This window comes from Prenolepis imparis, unplaced genomic scaffold (genome assembly GCF_030444845.1).
Source record: "Prenolepis imparis isolate NDT839.2.m4 unplaced genomic scaffold, iyPreImpa1.0 SCAF_2, whole genome shotgun sequence".
NCBI classification, from domain to species: Eukaryota; Metazoa; Arthropoda; class Insecta; order Hymenoptera; family Formicidae; genus Prenolepis; species Prenolepis imparis.
The window spans coordinates 21,002,943-21,019,074 of NW_028141160.1; the positions used below are offsets into that span (position 1 = coordinate 21,002,943).

The 16,132-nt window shown below is 27.5% G+C and overlaps 2 protein-coding genes across 4 annotated transcripts; one reads left to right on the forward strand and one right to left on the reverse strand.

Annotated features, from left to right (window-relative positions):
* Positions 1-3,144: 3,144 nt before the first annotated feature.
* LOC145932596 (CIMIP2 protein GA14893-like) lies at positions 3,145-11,825 on the forward strand. 3 transcript variants are annotated; one of them, XM_083031643.1, is made up of 6 exons: positions 3,145-3,811; positions 3,866-4,070; positions 8,997-9,072; positions 9,255-9,411; positions 10,419-10,643; positions 10,875-11,825. In XM_083031643.1, exons 2-6 carry the CDS (start codon positions 3,997-3,999, stop codon positions 11,102-11,104), a joined length of 762 nt encoding a protein of 253 aa, XP_082887769.1. In that variant the 5' UTR covers positions 3,145-3,811; positions 3,866-3,996; the 3' UTR covers positions 11,105-11,825. The 3 variants fall into 3 exon arrangements, with proteins under 3 accessions (XP_082887769.1, XP_082887768.1, XP_082887770.1); XM_083031642.1 differs by having other exon boundaries at positions 3,145-3,746; XM_083031644.1 differs by having other exon boundaries at positions 3,145-3,746; positions 3,871-4,070.
* Positions 11,826-11,948: 123 nt separating this feature from the next.
* LOC145932595 (mini-chromosome maintenance complex-binding protein) lies at positions 11,949-15,502 on the reverse strand. Its single transcript, XM_083031641.1, has 8 exons — positions 15,349-15,502; positions 14,827-15,101; positions 14,067-14,432; positions 13,650-13,972; positions 13,372-13,551; positions 13,063-13,306; positions 12,819-12,989; positions 11,949-12,692 (listed from the first exon to the last, which is right to left on the reverse strand). Exons 1-8 carry the CDS (start codon positions 15,353-15,355, stop codon positions 12,498-12,500), a joined length of 1,761 nt encoding a protein of 586 aa, XP_082887767.1. The 5' UTR covers positions 15,356-15,502; the 3' UTR covers positions 11,949-12,497.
* Between the last annotated feature and the right edge of the window lie 630 nt (positions 15,503-16,132).

The window sequence follows — 16,132 nt, forward strand, 5'->3', positions numbered from 1 at the left end:
AAAAGTGAATAATTACGAAAAACGTAGAAAAATGTCACTCGGATTTTACGCTCATATTTTGAGTTCATATTTTGCGATAAAAAAAATTATTCAAATTACATCAAATTATAACGACTCGTATTTGTAAGCGCATATATACTTTGTTGCATATCACGTGATTTTATAGTTGAAAATTCGCCGAAACATGATAAAATTTAACCCTCTGACAATATATGTATAACAGAAATCGGAAATCAATATCCCCTCCCTCTTTCACACATATACACACTTCTAATATTATAGCTACATTAAGATATATTATAAGTTATAAGTAAATATGTAATATATACTATAATAATATGCGCGAACATAATTATATATGCATATATGTATATATTATTATATGCATTACACACAATCCTTATAGTAGAAATAAAATAATACATAACAAATAAAATAATAAATTTTTTGTGATTATTTTCTTTTTTTGACAATGTAATGTCCAATATTTATAAAAAAAATAAAGATATATTTTATATCTTCTCTATTTATATATATATATATATATGTATATATAAGTACTAATATATGATATAATAATAATAATATAAATAATAATATAAAAATCATAGGAAAAAAATTATTATCCACACACATAGCAAAAGGTATTATCATATGTCAATTGTGACTTTGTCAACCGTTAATACAATTTGCACTATCGATTGTTGGTAAGAACAAATAAAATCTTTTCAAAAGTCGACACATTCATATCAATGTATAAAATCAATTAGAATCACTTAAAATTAATTTTTAGTAGCATAATGATTGCATAGTGGATACAATAACACTACGATAAAGCAATTCAAAAGAATCTGCTTTCAAAAATAATTAATATAATATTATACATACTTAAATAAAAGAAAACAAAACTGGCAATTGTATCTTATTTAGAAGAAATTTCTATATTATATATTCCATTAACAAAAGATTCGATTAACATCATCAATCAATATCGAATTCAAATTCATATAAAAATTGGATGAATATTTTTGAGACATTTTTTTTCACAGAGATTATTTTTAACACATCGAAATCATGATTATTTTTCATATGCACAATTTTCGTTTTCTATAACAGAATATAAGAAAACGAAATATTGCTTACATAGCAGGATACATACTAAAAAAATTTATAAAAAGTTTACATTATATTGAACATGTTAGAGAGTAGGTACTTTAATTTAATATGTATATGTATAACAATATATACAGATACCAATTATAATTTTTTAAATAAATATAGATAATTTAATAAAAAATAAACGTTAATATATCCGCGAAAGATCTTGTATAAAATCCACAAATAAAGGATATTGAAGAGAAAATGCAATATTATTAAACGAAGACGAGCTTATTCGAACGTTCAATTATTTCGATTTCAAAAAGTATGGAAAATTGTTAATAATAAACTAAAAAGTTTTAAAAACAAAAAATATATTAATCAAGATCTCTAAAAAATATTTTGATATAATTCGTAATCATGGACGTAGAAATATAAATCTTTCATGTAGTCAATTCTCTGCGGCTCATATAAAAATTATTAATAATTTACTGCTAAACGATCTGTAGATTCTAATTGTAAAAACATAAATGATAACGAGACTTGTTATTTAAACCAGTTTAAACCAGTTTGTAAAAAATGCTATTTGTATAAATAATATTATAGAAAAAACAATAGAAAATGTTTTAATAGAATCATTTGAAATTAAAAATATAAAAAACACATATAAAGCATATTTATTACAAGAAAGTAATTTAGCATAAAAATTATCCAGCTAAATATTATGTGTCAATTATGATTTCATATAATGACGCCTTATAATACGATTTGCATTACTAATTGTTAATAAGATTAAATAAAATTAAATTTAACTCCTACTATCAATATATATCGATTTGTGTATTATACATATATATAAATAAATGCATAAAATTTATCATGTATTAAATTTATAATAAACGTGTATAAACAACTAAAAAATAATATATTACTTTTTTTCTATCCGAGGGCTATTATTATTTGACGCAACGTAATTTAAAGAACATAGAGCAAAAATTGAGAAATTAAATACTTATATACATACATCTTCATATATAAACATATTAAATATTAAATACTTATAGTTAATTATTAAAAATAATATAATAAATTCTAGCATATTTTCTTATCTTATCAAAATTATGTTATAAATGTTCTATTATAAAATGTTCCTAAAATTTGAACAAATTATATTTTATTTTTACTTTTTTTTAAATATAGCTTATATAGGAGGGAACTGATGATTGCGAAATTATGAAATCCGTCAAAATATAGTATTTCTTAATAAATAAAAATTTTTTTTGTTTTATATGTATAATAAGTATTACGTTTATATTAATTATCCTTTTAAGTTTTATTATATTGCTCGCCATGTTATTAATGAATTATAACAATATTATAAAAATCGTAAAAATTGTATAAAACAGTCTCATGATACTTATACTCATAATACTCGCTGAGACACGACTTTCGTGAGAAATGAGTGATGCATTCAACCCCTTTATATCGATTTTTTGCCAAGGCAGAGTTACTCCGGAGACCGTCGTTTGCTACTTAAGTGTGTTTCCTAGTTACGCGAAAGAAACGAGAAAGAGTGCGCGTCTTTTAGTAAACTGAATAATAATCACAATTCTAAATTGAGAATATTAAAAGAAAAATAAAGAGTATACAAAAAAAAATAAACATAGTTAAAACATAGAGAATCTGCGGTTTCAATGATCTCAAAGCAGACTTGCTACACTTTCGTTTTCTCTTATTAGTAAGTACAATTCAATATAATTACTATATATATTTGAATAACTTGAATAATTGTATCTTATTGCATTTAATATGAAATATATATGTATATGTTATCAGCATTATTGTAAAAATCGCTATCACATAGAATGCTGGAGAAATGAACAAAGAAATATACGGTTATAAACACAATACATTATTACCATGAACCATTACACCGACAATGAGGGCATGACAACTAATGCCAACCAACGTCTTTAATTTAATTTACTTACTGAGTTCAAAAAAACATATCAATTGCTGTAAACCGGAACATCGAGGGTATGAAAAAACGAGTATATCCTCATAAATATACAAGCACAAATGCAGCATTATTCTAAGCTACTATGTCGAGACGACGCAGAAGACAATAAAGAACTAACGACCGCTAACATGCTTTAAGAGTGAATCTGACTATCGAAGCCTGAACCATTCCCGCACGATTAAGCAGTACGGATGCGCTACAACACGTCCTTATGTGAACGTCGAACCCCTTAGAGAGGCTCGCGCGAACTCCGCACGTGGAACTGGAGGGGATCCTCTACCTTTAGTAGGACATAGCTCTATTATGTATCTTCGGGCCGGCTATGTGCAGTCTTGTTTCACTGACGCGTCGGCCGCGTGCAGCGAATTGCACGATCGTCGTCGGAACCGACACATCGGATTGTCGATTGATCTTCTCAGCGTCCAGTGGATCTTTTAAGAGATAACCGATTCTTTCCAATTAATTGATCATCTTTAATACAAAATATTCGACGGAGTCTGTGACCTTCGGAAGTAAGCCACATGAATGCAGTTTTGATGATCTCTTGAAACTCTCGAAAAGATAAGAGACTTCAATACAAACAAAAGAATTATTCGATCGGGATCGATCTTAATTAATGACGAATCTGGTGAGATCAATGGTGATTGATTTCAAAGCAAACTGTATTAGTTGCAAACTGCAACTAATGAAGAAGTATGATGAATGAATAAGACATTGTGAAAGATAAACTAATACTATATATTTCAGTAAAGATGCATATTAATCAACAAGAAAAAGAAGAAAAGGAAGAAAACATGAAGAGAAAATCAGAAATCTGACAAGTGTCATCGCATTGTAACTTGTTTAGTACACAGTGATAGAGATCAACAACAAAGAAAATGGTGTTCGACCCGCTCTGTGAAGAGCAGAGAAAGCAATTCTTTCGACAAAGCTATGGAGCTCATTTACCCGGGTAAGTCCAGATTTTCTTAAATGCTTTCAAAGCGATCAATTCTTTTTGATTAATTAATTCATATACTTCGTTTATATTTATTACGAAATTATTAACGCTCTACTGACAACACACGTATACATCTCGTGAATTTATTTTGTATATCCAGATTGAAAATATAAAAAATATTCTCGATAAGTACAAAATATTAAAGATTTGATCAAACGTAAAATTAAGATGAAAGCTGGAGAGCAAGAAATTAACAATAAAATATTACTCTCTCGAATAATAGAACTTTATAATTTCATTGCTAGAATTATTTCAATGATTATAAGAATCTAATTGAATTTGCAGTTTCGTTATCTTAGTACTAAATGCTTCATTAGCATCTTTTGTTGCGTAATGCATGCAAATGCATAACGTTTCAACAAAGGAACTTGCAATTTAACTACAGATATTATATATGATATTACAATCTTTAATTGACCATCTAAAGATTTGTTAAATATCTAAGTAAATGTCAACATAACTTTTTCTTTTTTTATCTTCTTTATTTAATTTGTCGCAATTTTCTTTTTTCTTTTTTTTATATTACTTGATTGCTTTCAAATTTATTAATTTTTTTATTTTACGTAGAATCCTTTGCGTATCAAAATTTGAATTTATTTGAATAAATAATTGAATTTTATTTATCTAAGTTTCTACATAAATTCTAAATAAGACGCGTTTAGATTCTATAAACTTGATAAAAACATGGAAAGCGTGAAATTGATTCTATAATAAAATCGTTGATTGAAGGATTTTCAAGGATGCTTGTTCTGCACGAGATTGAATTCGAATTTTTCTCTTCACAAGCGATTTCAAGCGATCTGATTCGATCCGATCTTGAATTGAATAAAAGCCGTAGAAACGGTATCTAAACCACTAATGAATTTCCATAGTTCGTTGTCGTCGGACCATGACATTCGTATCGTGATGTCGTGTATAATATCAAACGATCATGAAACTTAAATCTGAGGGGCAGTAAAAGTTTAAATAAAAATGAATCTCAAAGCAATATACAATATCTTGTATCTATAAATTAATCTTATTAAAACGAGGCAATCTTTTATACATGTGCGAGTCGTGCATGCATCCAATGCAATAATTAAAATTTTGTATATCAACACATTAAGAGAAGGACCACTTTAATACATAATGTATGTGAATCCAATGCATTATGCATTTGCAATATTTACTGATTGCACCGACATCGAACGAGAAAATCGAAGCAGGCGGCATGTTTCGCTTCAGAGATTAGATCGGATTTAAATTAGCCGGACAAGAGACTCCCGGAAACATGCATTCCCACAATATTGACCTCGAAGTCGCACGTGGACGAAAGTGCTGGCACCGTGCTTGGTACCGTGCCAATTTACACCCCTTTTACGTCCATGTAAAACTACCACGCGCAAAACCACCCTCGTTTATGGCGAATTACCTCGAACTATTTATCGTGATTTACTCTAGCCCCGACATATCGATCCGAATAAGAAAAGAAGTGCATCGATAACTTTATAGCTAGCCCGAGAAAAAAAAAAACATTGTTTAAAAAGGAAACTTTTAGTTAATTCTTTCTATTAAATTTCTGCTGGCTTTCTCGTTATGATGAAAACAGATAGCAAGAAATAAATGATAACATTAGTAGGTGATCATGCATTTTATTCTTTTTCTTTTCGTGAAAACAGATCTAATTCTTATTTGCATTTCACAAACAAAATGTCTAAAGGATATCGATTTTGATTTCAATGAATTTTGAACCAATTTTAATTTCTCCGGATTAAAATATCATGGCACTAACAAATTTTAAATCGAAAAAAAAACAAAGATTTTTTTCGCAAATAAAACACTTCTGGAGATGCAATAACAAAGAAATAACTTGGTCACTTTCTTATATTCAATGAAATCTGACAGAAATCTATTGCACGATCTCGTTTCCCTGACACTGATCTTGCGATATGCTGAGATGGTGCAACGACCTAGATACGATTTGTGCATACCTTATAGTAGAATCGAGACACACATGACAACCGAGGAAGAGTGACTTCGACTATGTATATCCCTGATTATTCCACCGTGACCATCACAAAATGAAGGCTCGATTTACTGGGTCACCGGTAGTCCGCTTTTATGGTTCTACGATTACTTTAATTAGTGATTGACCGTGATATATTATTCTCTCTCATTTAAAGTGATACAATTAATGAGAGCAAATCAGTTAGACCCCCCCCCCCCACCCTCAAATGCTGAAAACATTATTCTGAATTTCAAATTAGTCCATAAATTAATAAATATATTTCAGAAATTTTTAAATGAAACACTTATAATAAATGATATGTAGATGATATGTTGTTTCACACAACTTATACAATCTTTTCTTCTACAATCTACCTTAAGTATCATAGATTTATTGATCAATTATTGATCAATTTTTGTAAATCGCTCTTATTTAATATTCACAATACACACATGCTTAAAATATAAAATTTACAAATAAAGCAAATATACACCTTCATTCAGCCTCTTCCCTATACGAAAAAAAAATAAAATTTATATTTTGAATAAGCTCAAAATTTTTTTAACTCGCAGAATTTAAGACCTTTTAAACAGTTTCTAAGATTTTTTTTTTTTTTTTTACCGTGATAGAGAATGAGAAAAGAGGCAGCAGAACAAAAGTAAATATGCTTTGCGTGTGTAAACTCTGCATTTTCTCTCTCTTTTTCTCTCGATATATATATATAATACTTTACTGATATTCTATACGATTATACTTTATACTTTACTTTAGACTCTACATCATTGCACAGTAAGTAGCGATATAACTGGGAGTATAGATCTAACAAAAAAAATCATACATTTTATACTTGCATATGTGTATATCGCATACAATACCTTAGATATTAGACACGCTTCATTAAACAGGAAAGCGCCTATAACATGTCCGTGTAAGTAATAGATCGTAATTTGGCACGCTACATTATCATGAAAAAGTAGACTAGAAAATGATCAAAGAATCTTCCATTACATTAGTCGACCTATTCTTGAAAAACGCGAAAGTTAAATAACGTAGTGATAGTTGATACACAGACACACATGTATTGTATATATTTAAAATATATATATATATATATATACATATATAGTCATATATTTAAAAAATCTCGAAAATTAGATACGCGCGTCTAGAAGCTGCAAATATAAGTTTAAAAATCAGCTATTAACACAGTTAATCTATTATGCTTTATGCCGACGAGAAAATTATATAAATGATATAATGAAGAACAATAAAGTAGTATATCCAAGGGGTGTCTCATTCATCAAAAATTTGTACATGTATCGCGAATTATCGGGAATTCCAAGTAATTCCATGTAATGCGCCGTGTAATTATAAGTAATGCGACGGAATTACGTGTAATACTAAACAATATAAAGCAATTCCATGTAATACTATGCAATATAAGATAATATAAAGTAATTCCATGTAATTCTAAAGTAATTAAATATGTTTGTTTATAATTTTTTGTTTTACAAATACAGTAAGTAATATATAGAGTATCTTGCAGTTTTTTCCAATTAAATATTCCTCTTTATTTACTAAAATAAACACTATTTAGAAGTTTTGCAAAATGTCAGAATATTATAGGATATGTAATAACATTTTATAAAATTTTATGTATCGTTTCTGATTTCATCGAAAATAATATCAACTCTTTTCAAATAAAATACAATATATTCAAATGTTAGTACTAAAACTTTAATTTAGTAAAGAAAAATGCAATTAAAATGGAGAAAGATATTAAGAGAAATAAATTTATAAGATATTATTAATTATGTAATCGATATACATATTATGCAAAAAATTCAAAATTAATATTTTTTATCATACAAATATTTTTTTAGTTGAAACACCCAAATTAAGATATCCCTATATGTATAATACTTAATATATAACAAGACGTATCCGATTATAAATAAAAATAAATAAAAAAAATTATTTTAAACTGTGACTAAAAATTCAAAAAATTTTAAAAAGTCAACTAAAAACATTTTTAATAAAAATTTATTTATATGTTTATATTAAATTTTTATTTCTTTTATACGAATTTAAACACAAAATACAAACTTTTAATACTGATCTGATCAATTATTAATGATTTTATAAATTATAATATTTTGTTATACATATATTTGTATAGAATTGTGTTTATATATATATATTTTAGTTAGGTAGCATGTTATATAGGTAGGTCTATATATTAGTTAGCTTATATATTATACATTTTTATTACATAGTTAGTCATTACAGAGTTAGTCATTATATATTTTCTTTAGTTCTTTGTATTTTTTTTCAATTAATTTTTTTTATATAGTCTTTTGTCTCTTCCTCGCGTGATGGAAAAAGAGACGAATAAAACAAGCGAGAACGCGTACATGTGCACTACTACCGAAGCACTGAGTGCATATGTACGCAGTACATACAAGAATAAACTTTGATTTTACACACACACAAACACATACAAAACTTATTTTATTAAATTTAAAAAATTATTTTTCTGCGATTATTACCCCTATTTATCTGAAATATTAATAATCATAAATTTGACTCTCAAAAAAATTGTAAATCAATGCGAAGTAATACATAATGCGAAATAATACGACGTAATGCGAAGTAATGCAAAGTAATGCGTAAGTAATTCCAGAAAAAATGTATATGTATTGCCACAGTGAGACACCCCTTGAGTATATCATAATACAAAACTACGTACAAAAATAAGTACAAATGTACATAAGTATGAGTGTTTATTTTAAGAGTTAATTAAATTTTTATCTTTTTATTGAAAAATGCATTGCATCAATGTGAAGTGGTATTATTATTTAAATTTATATTTCAAAATTATGTACTTTTAGATACACGGGTCACTGCCCTACGCTCAAATTTCGCGTTGGGAAAAGATTCGGAGCGAATACGGAAGAAATAATGAAGGTAAAAAGATCTTTAAAGACATCGAAATTAAAACTTTATAATTTGTAATGACAAATTACAAAAAAAACTATATACTCATAAAAAAGCATAAATAAGGACGATTGTGTGATGATTATAAAACGTCTCGTATAATCAAAGTATGTGTTTAAAAGTTTAATTTTATATTATATGTTGTTATACAGGAATTATTAGAAAAGAAAGTTCTTAAGACTGGACCATATAAACCAAATTTTGGAAGAGAAGATGAGTTATCGAATCCTCGGGTTAAAGAAATTAGAAAAGATTGGAATAACGAGACCAGGTTTTACAAGGCACCTCCGTACATCCTAGGATATACTGGTAATATAAAAAATAAAAAATATATATATCGCCCGCAAATATTACTTTAAAAAATGAATGTTAAAATATTAAAATGTGTCCATCTAAATTTATTTAATATTTTTAAAAATGAGAAACCAAAAAAATTTTCTTTTTTAATTATTTTGACTTTACTTTAGCATAAGAATTATTTTAAAAATCTTAATTATCAAAAATATTTAACTATAAAATTTAAAAACTTGCTACATATATTACGAAAAATCGATGTCAAGTTAACGAAAAAATCTATGATTGAAAAATAAAGTACCGCTTATAAACTCTATTTTATCGCTTCAAAATACCAATGTAGAATAAAATTGCTCTGACACGACCTTCAGTGTACGCGATTAGTGAGCATTAACCGACCAACCTTAATGGTTTGTAATTAACAGTTTGCAAATTGCATCGCACGCATGGCGAGCGAAACTTTAACTATATATTATATATATGATGAGAATACGTAGACTGCGATTTTCAATCCTGAATATTTCAACAGCACAAAATTTTCGTTTTATAATTTTTTTATTAATAAAACATAAATATCAAAATGTATAAAACTCTATATTACTTATTCTACGATTTGTATATCGAATATCGAAAAATTTATATAAAATATAAAAAATATAGACAAAAAAAATTATTTCTGTTTTGTTTATTAGTTTCATTTCTATGACCGACGAAGCAGCAATAATATTGTTTTGGCATATAAAATTAATATGATCAATATAAAATATATATCCATTATGAACATATAAACCATATAAGAAAATAAATCACGTAATGTACAAAAACATGTTTTAAAATTTAAATTAAAAATAAATTGTTTACATTATAAAAATCACCCTAAAAAATTTATAAAGAACATATTTTTGTTTTACTTATATTTACATATAAAAAAATCTAGCTCTATCTCTAAATTTAAAAAAATATGACGCATTCTCTTTCTCTTGTTCAATACGAATTTAATATTGTGTTGATTTATTATACAGGATATATTCCTGGCTTCAACAGCAGATTTGGTTTACCCTTTATGAAAGCCGTAGAAGTCGGTGCCAAAGAATGGCACGAAGCACAAATGAAACTGAGAGCACGGCGTGATGTAATGAGGGCTCACGCCGAGCGAACAGATGCGAGAAATCTTTTGTCCCGAGCGAGGACAGATAACGTAGACATCGAAATTGACCATGGCTACGATAGAGACAGAAGAAGCTTTGGTATTTGCGTTTGTTATTTTTGCTTATCGATCATTTTCAGTTCAATGTAGTAATGTCAATATACTGCACATCATTCTAAATACATATTTAATCTACCATCTTTCAAATTGTTATATGCACATATTTGCATATATTTATCTATCACAATAGTCAAAATAAATCAATTTTTACGATTTAAAGCAAAATATGCTAAGAAACTATACTGTCATTATTTTATTATTATTATTACAGATTATCATGTCTCTCCGGAAAGACCACCAATAGTTGGTTATACGGGCCATATTCCAGGAGCGAAAGGGGAAGTCGCTCTTTCCAAGAGATACGCTCAAGCCGCTAAGAAAGGATTAGAACGTGTTCAAAGGGAACGCGAAGAAAGATTCAACAGAACTAAAGATATGCACGCTGTGCAAAGAGTCCTCGACAATGCGTATCTCGATGAAACGGGACATACACGTGCATAAATTGATATAAAAACAAACGTCCTTTTAACTGTAGCATATAAAAAGAAATAAAGCATATATTTAGACCTTAGAAGGGAGAGAAAATAAAAAGAAAAATTTTTTAATTTTTAAAAATAGCTAAAAAGAAAAGAGAGTTTATATTTCTAAACATCTACATAAATATCAATTTTTCAATGCAGACTAAAGTTGTTCGAAAATCTCACGTTTCGATTAATGAACATTTTGTGCCTTGTTCTTCGAGGCAAAATGTGTAAATGCGAAAAAATAACCGCGTCGTCTTTTATATGTATGTATATCATATTAGTAAATAATCCAATTGCAAAATTATTTATATTCAAATAAAAAAAATTTTTGAAAATTGTAAGGATAAATATATAATTATTAGTATTCTAGTCTCTCTCAAGTGAGCAGTAGTAGAGATTTTGCTACGTTTTCTACTTTTCGAACACAAATATTTTTGCAACTGGATAATTTTTCAGATATAGACAAAAACAAAAACGACATATAGTTACTGTCAAAATGAATAAAAAATGTACTTGTGAAAGGTAATAGGCTTACTTACTAATGTTCGAAAAATATGTAATATTTGATGGTTTAGTATATTTTTGACAAAGTAGACTATTATAAAAGTTTTTTTTTTTACTACATCTATCATATATATTAAAATGTCTTTACTATAAAGACGTTAAAGAATTATTGAATATGTAAGATAGAGATCTTTAAACCACATAAGAAATTATCCTCTTTGTTTCTCTTTAAAGAGAAGTATGACAATCGAAAAAAATTATTTCTTAAATTACTGTTTACTTAAATGGCACAACTGTATAGATTATTTGTGCCATATCCTAATAATTATCCATGTAATAACAGAAATAAATCTCTTATGTGTATACAAAGCTATTTCAAATGCTTTGAACTTCCAATGTTTATTAGGCTTCTGCATACTTTGCATACATATACATGCATCATATTAATATAAATGTTTGATATAAGAAAAATTTTTGGAAATATTTCTACTGGAAATATCTTCAAAGAGATTAATAAAGATCACTGATATGCTAGTTCCATTTCGAATAAATGTAACCTAACATATGCCCGAACTTCAGAATTCGCGAAATGGATTATAGCCAATATATAAACAATATTTCAAATCACATGAAAGATTTATTAGTAAAGTTTTATTTACTGAAATACTATGCGATTTGCATGTAAATAGTATAAAAGTCCCTAAACTTCCTTCCTGCTTTATAGAGTAATCAATAGTAGAAAAATGTAAAATAGTATAGTTTTTTATCGGTACTATATAAAAAAATGTACAGATACGAAATAAAATAAATACTTGCATTGTATGATACAATTTGAATTCAATACAACTGCTTTTTTCTAGAACTAACTATCTTTCACGCTGTGGCAACCTGCTCATTCTCTCCATTTCCAATTGTACAGTTTTCTTCCAGCATTCTATATCTAGTGCCGTTTGTCCATAGGACAAGGACATCAATCTAGCAAAAACCATTAATGCGTGTAAATTATCCGCATTAAAATTCTTATTTATGCTTCGCATCTCGACAAAATCATCTTGGATGGTCTAAAATAGATATTAAAAAAATATAATCAAGCATATATATATAAAAAAAGAAATCAAATAAAGAAATTCATAAAACAAAATAAACATATTAATTTTAAAAATCAATGAAAAAATATAATTACATACTTTCGTGATTTCTTCGTTGAAAACAAAATCTGTATGTTTAAAGACTTCCAAGTATTGATGAATATTCGCCAATCGAGTCTCATCGTTTAAGTACTGATGTGCAGCTTCAATTATCTGACTATATACATTTTCCGATTCTGCATCAACATTTAGAACAACTTGTACAGGACACTGTAAACAAACATTTCATAGATTATATTTATGAATAAAGTGCAATTTATTATTATATAAAACAAATACTTACAGGAATAAACGATTTTACATCAGAAAAAATCAGAATTGGAATGTCTGTTTCATATTCCATTGTGTAATATTTGAAGTCGTATGTCAGTTTTTGAAACATAAGCAAATCAGAAAGAGCTTTATAGTTTTCCTTGCCAGTGACACTTAATACACCAGTGGTTAAATCTGTCTCGTCTAATACAAGATGTGTATTATTGCTTAATTGAAGAATACCACTTGTCAATCTATTGCATTCATAATCCTTTCTGAAAGAAATAATGTAATCTTATTCACTAACACACATGCACAAGCATTTAATGAGCAAACTTACTTTGGAATTAAAGCTAATTCATTCAAATTTTCCAAAGTCACCTCCAAAAAATGACTTTTCTTTACAAGTAATGTTAAAAAGTTATAAAATTCTTTGGGAAACATCTTCAGTTTACTGGTTGGAAAATTCGTTATATTCAATGGAAATGCACCGAGACAAAAATAATCTCTTCTCATATATCTAAAAATATTAAAGATAAAATGACATGAATTTAATATTATATAAAAAAGAATATTAAAATACAAATATACAAAAAAATATTAAAATAACATACATACATTGTAGAAAGCAAGTGGCATATTAAATAATCCGCAGCTAAATGATCTCCAAATAATAACTGACTCAATATTATATGTAAATCACCCCTGATGAGTTGCGCTTTTGATATAATTTCTGGAGCATTTACAATCTCAGATTTTGTGAGTTCAATTAACTTTATTGCGTGTAACCGAGGTACCAAAGAAGCTGGAGGATTATGAGTATTGACCTCAGCTACATTCATCTCATCCTCTGAATTAATTGTACTTAACATTGGATCCAATGATATAAAACCTACTATATCAACAACCTGATTCAGTTTTAAAGCTGTCCCTTCATAAATCTGGAAAATAAAAATTAAAAAATTTTTAATTTAAAAATATAAAATATACAAATATTTTAATTTAATAACAAGTTGCATAATTTATATAATTTACCTTCACTATGCAAACTTTTCCTTCATCAATCGGGATAGGAAAATTTAATATATGCTCTTCTGATAGTATATTCTGAACGTTTGCATCATTATTGCTCATGTTTACATCATTATTATCTGTCAAAATCTTTTCTTTTTTTGTAACAGGCTCTGAACAATCCATTTTCTCTAAATCAGCATCATCCAAACTTCTTTTACTCGTATTGTCATTGCGTGTTGTCGTTGAATTAAATTTCTGTTCATTTGTTTCTATACATTTATTCTGTTCTTTTGCCCACTTGTTTAAACCAGGTATAGACATTACAATGTAAGTTTGTCTTTCTGAATGTTCATTCTTGTTAGAATCAAACAATATTTCTTCATGCGACTGTAGATAAAATAAAGATTAATAAATGTCATTAAACAAAAACGTTTTATATATTTCTATAAAAATGTATGCAGTAATATACATGAAATAAGTTATTCTTGTAACATCCCACACCTGTGAACTGCATCTTACTTTTAATCTAGACTCTAGATCATATCCGTTATTCATATAAGAATAAGGATAATATAATAGAAGTTTTCTAGCAAGAAACACACATAAACATAATATCACACGATTGGTTATCAAAGGGAATAATTTTCGAGATTTTTAAAATTCTCTATTCGATAACTAATTGTATCGCATTGTGTCTATTTATATTTTCTTGCTGGAATAAGCTCCAATAATATCTCTAGAGTCATATAATATAAAACTAGACAAAAATGAGACACGTTACCAAACATCGAGCTGCATCCGTATACATTCCACATCTAATATCACTCTCCCCAGTTTTTGTGTTCTTCACCTCATATTGTTTGAAGAAATATTCAGGATCATACATATCTTGAACCATCCCTCGAAATCTGACCAACTGTTTATCTGTGATATCATGTAGTTGAAGATTATTTAATAAAGGTATTTCTTTCAGTACATCAGGATTTTCTAAAATTTGCTGGCAGGATAACTGATTTGTAACATAATACTCTGTTGTCCAATTCCTTGCTTCAATTGCTACAATAGAAGAAATTAAATTAATGAAAGAAAAAAGTCACATAACCTTATACAATATAAAATTATATCTTAAAAGCATCTTATATGCCTTCTCTGCCCATTTTTCTTAATATTATTATTCCTTTTTTTACAGAATCAGCATATACTTGTTTCAAATTGTGTGAAATATTAAAGGATGCAAAAAGGATTCAACAAACAAACCATGTCATTCATTCAATAAATACATATAAAATGCAAATATACGTACATGTCATTTTGAGAGAACACGTATAATCTTAATATATCATCAATAATTAAACCTTACGGATAAATGAAAGTTAAAAACCTTTGCGCAAAATAAAATAACTTTCACTTTCGTGTTTTGATCTTTCGATCGATATGTGGTTGTGGATAATTGGCGGGAAAACGTTGGAGCATAAATTATGGCAAATACTATGAAAGATAATCTTGTGCCTCTTGTAAATAGAGTTACGTTCGAAAATCTACTGTCTTTGAACAGAGTAACTTTTGACCAATTAGAATAGAAGAACAAATATTTCCTTGTCCTGATTGATCAGTCAACTATCTCTATTCGACGAAATTTTCGAACACAACTCTGATTTTGTCCTTTGAAGGGGGAGGTTTACGTTCTTGATATAGTCAATGATCAATGACTCTTGATAGTTACAGAGCTGTATGATATTCAGTGTTGTGCTTAGATAATTTTAAAATTAGCTAGATAAAGATGAGATAAAAATATGTAAATTCATCTTAGATAAGATAAAGATGATTTTATTTTAAATATATATAGATAAAAGATAAAATTATATGACGATTCATCTAGATAACTTCCAGATAATATTATTTAATTTTTAAAATCGCTTATGTAAACAGTTAAAAAATGTAATCTAAAATAAAAAAATTAAAATTATAGATATAAAAATATATTTATAGTTTTATTTATAAGTTTTTATCGTTTACTGCTCAAGTTCTATTACTTAAAATATTTTCATGTGCTATAAAACTCTAAACCAAATTATCTGAATATTATG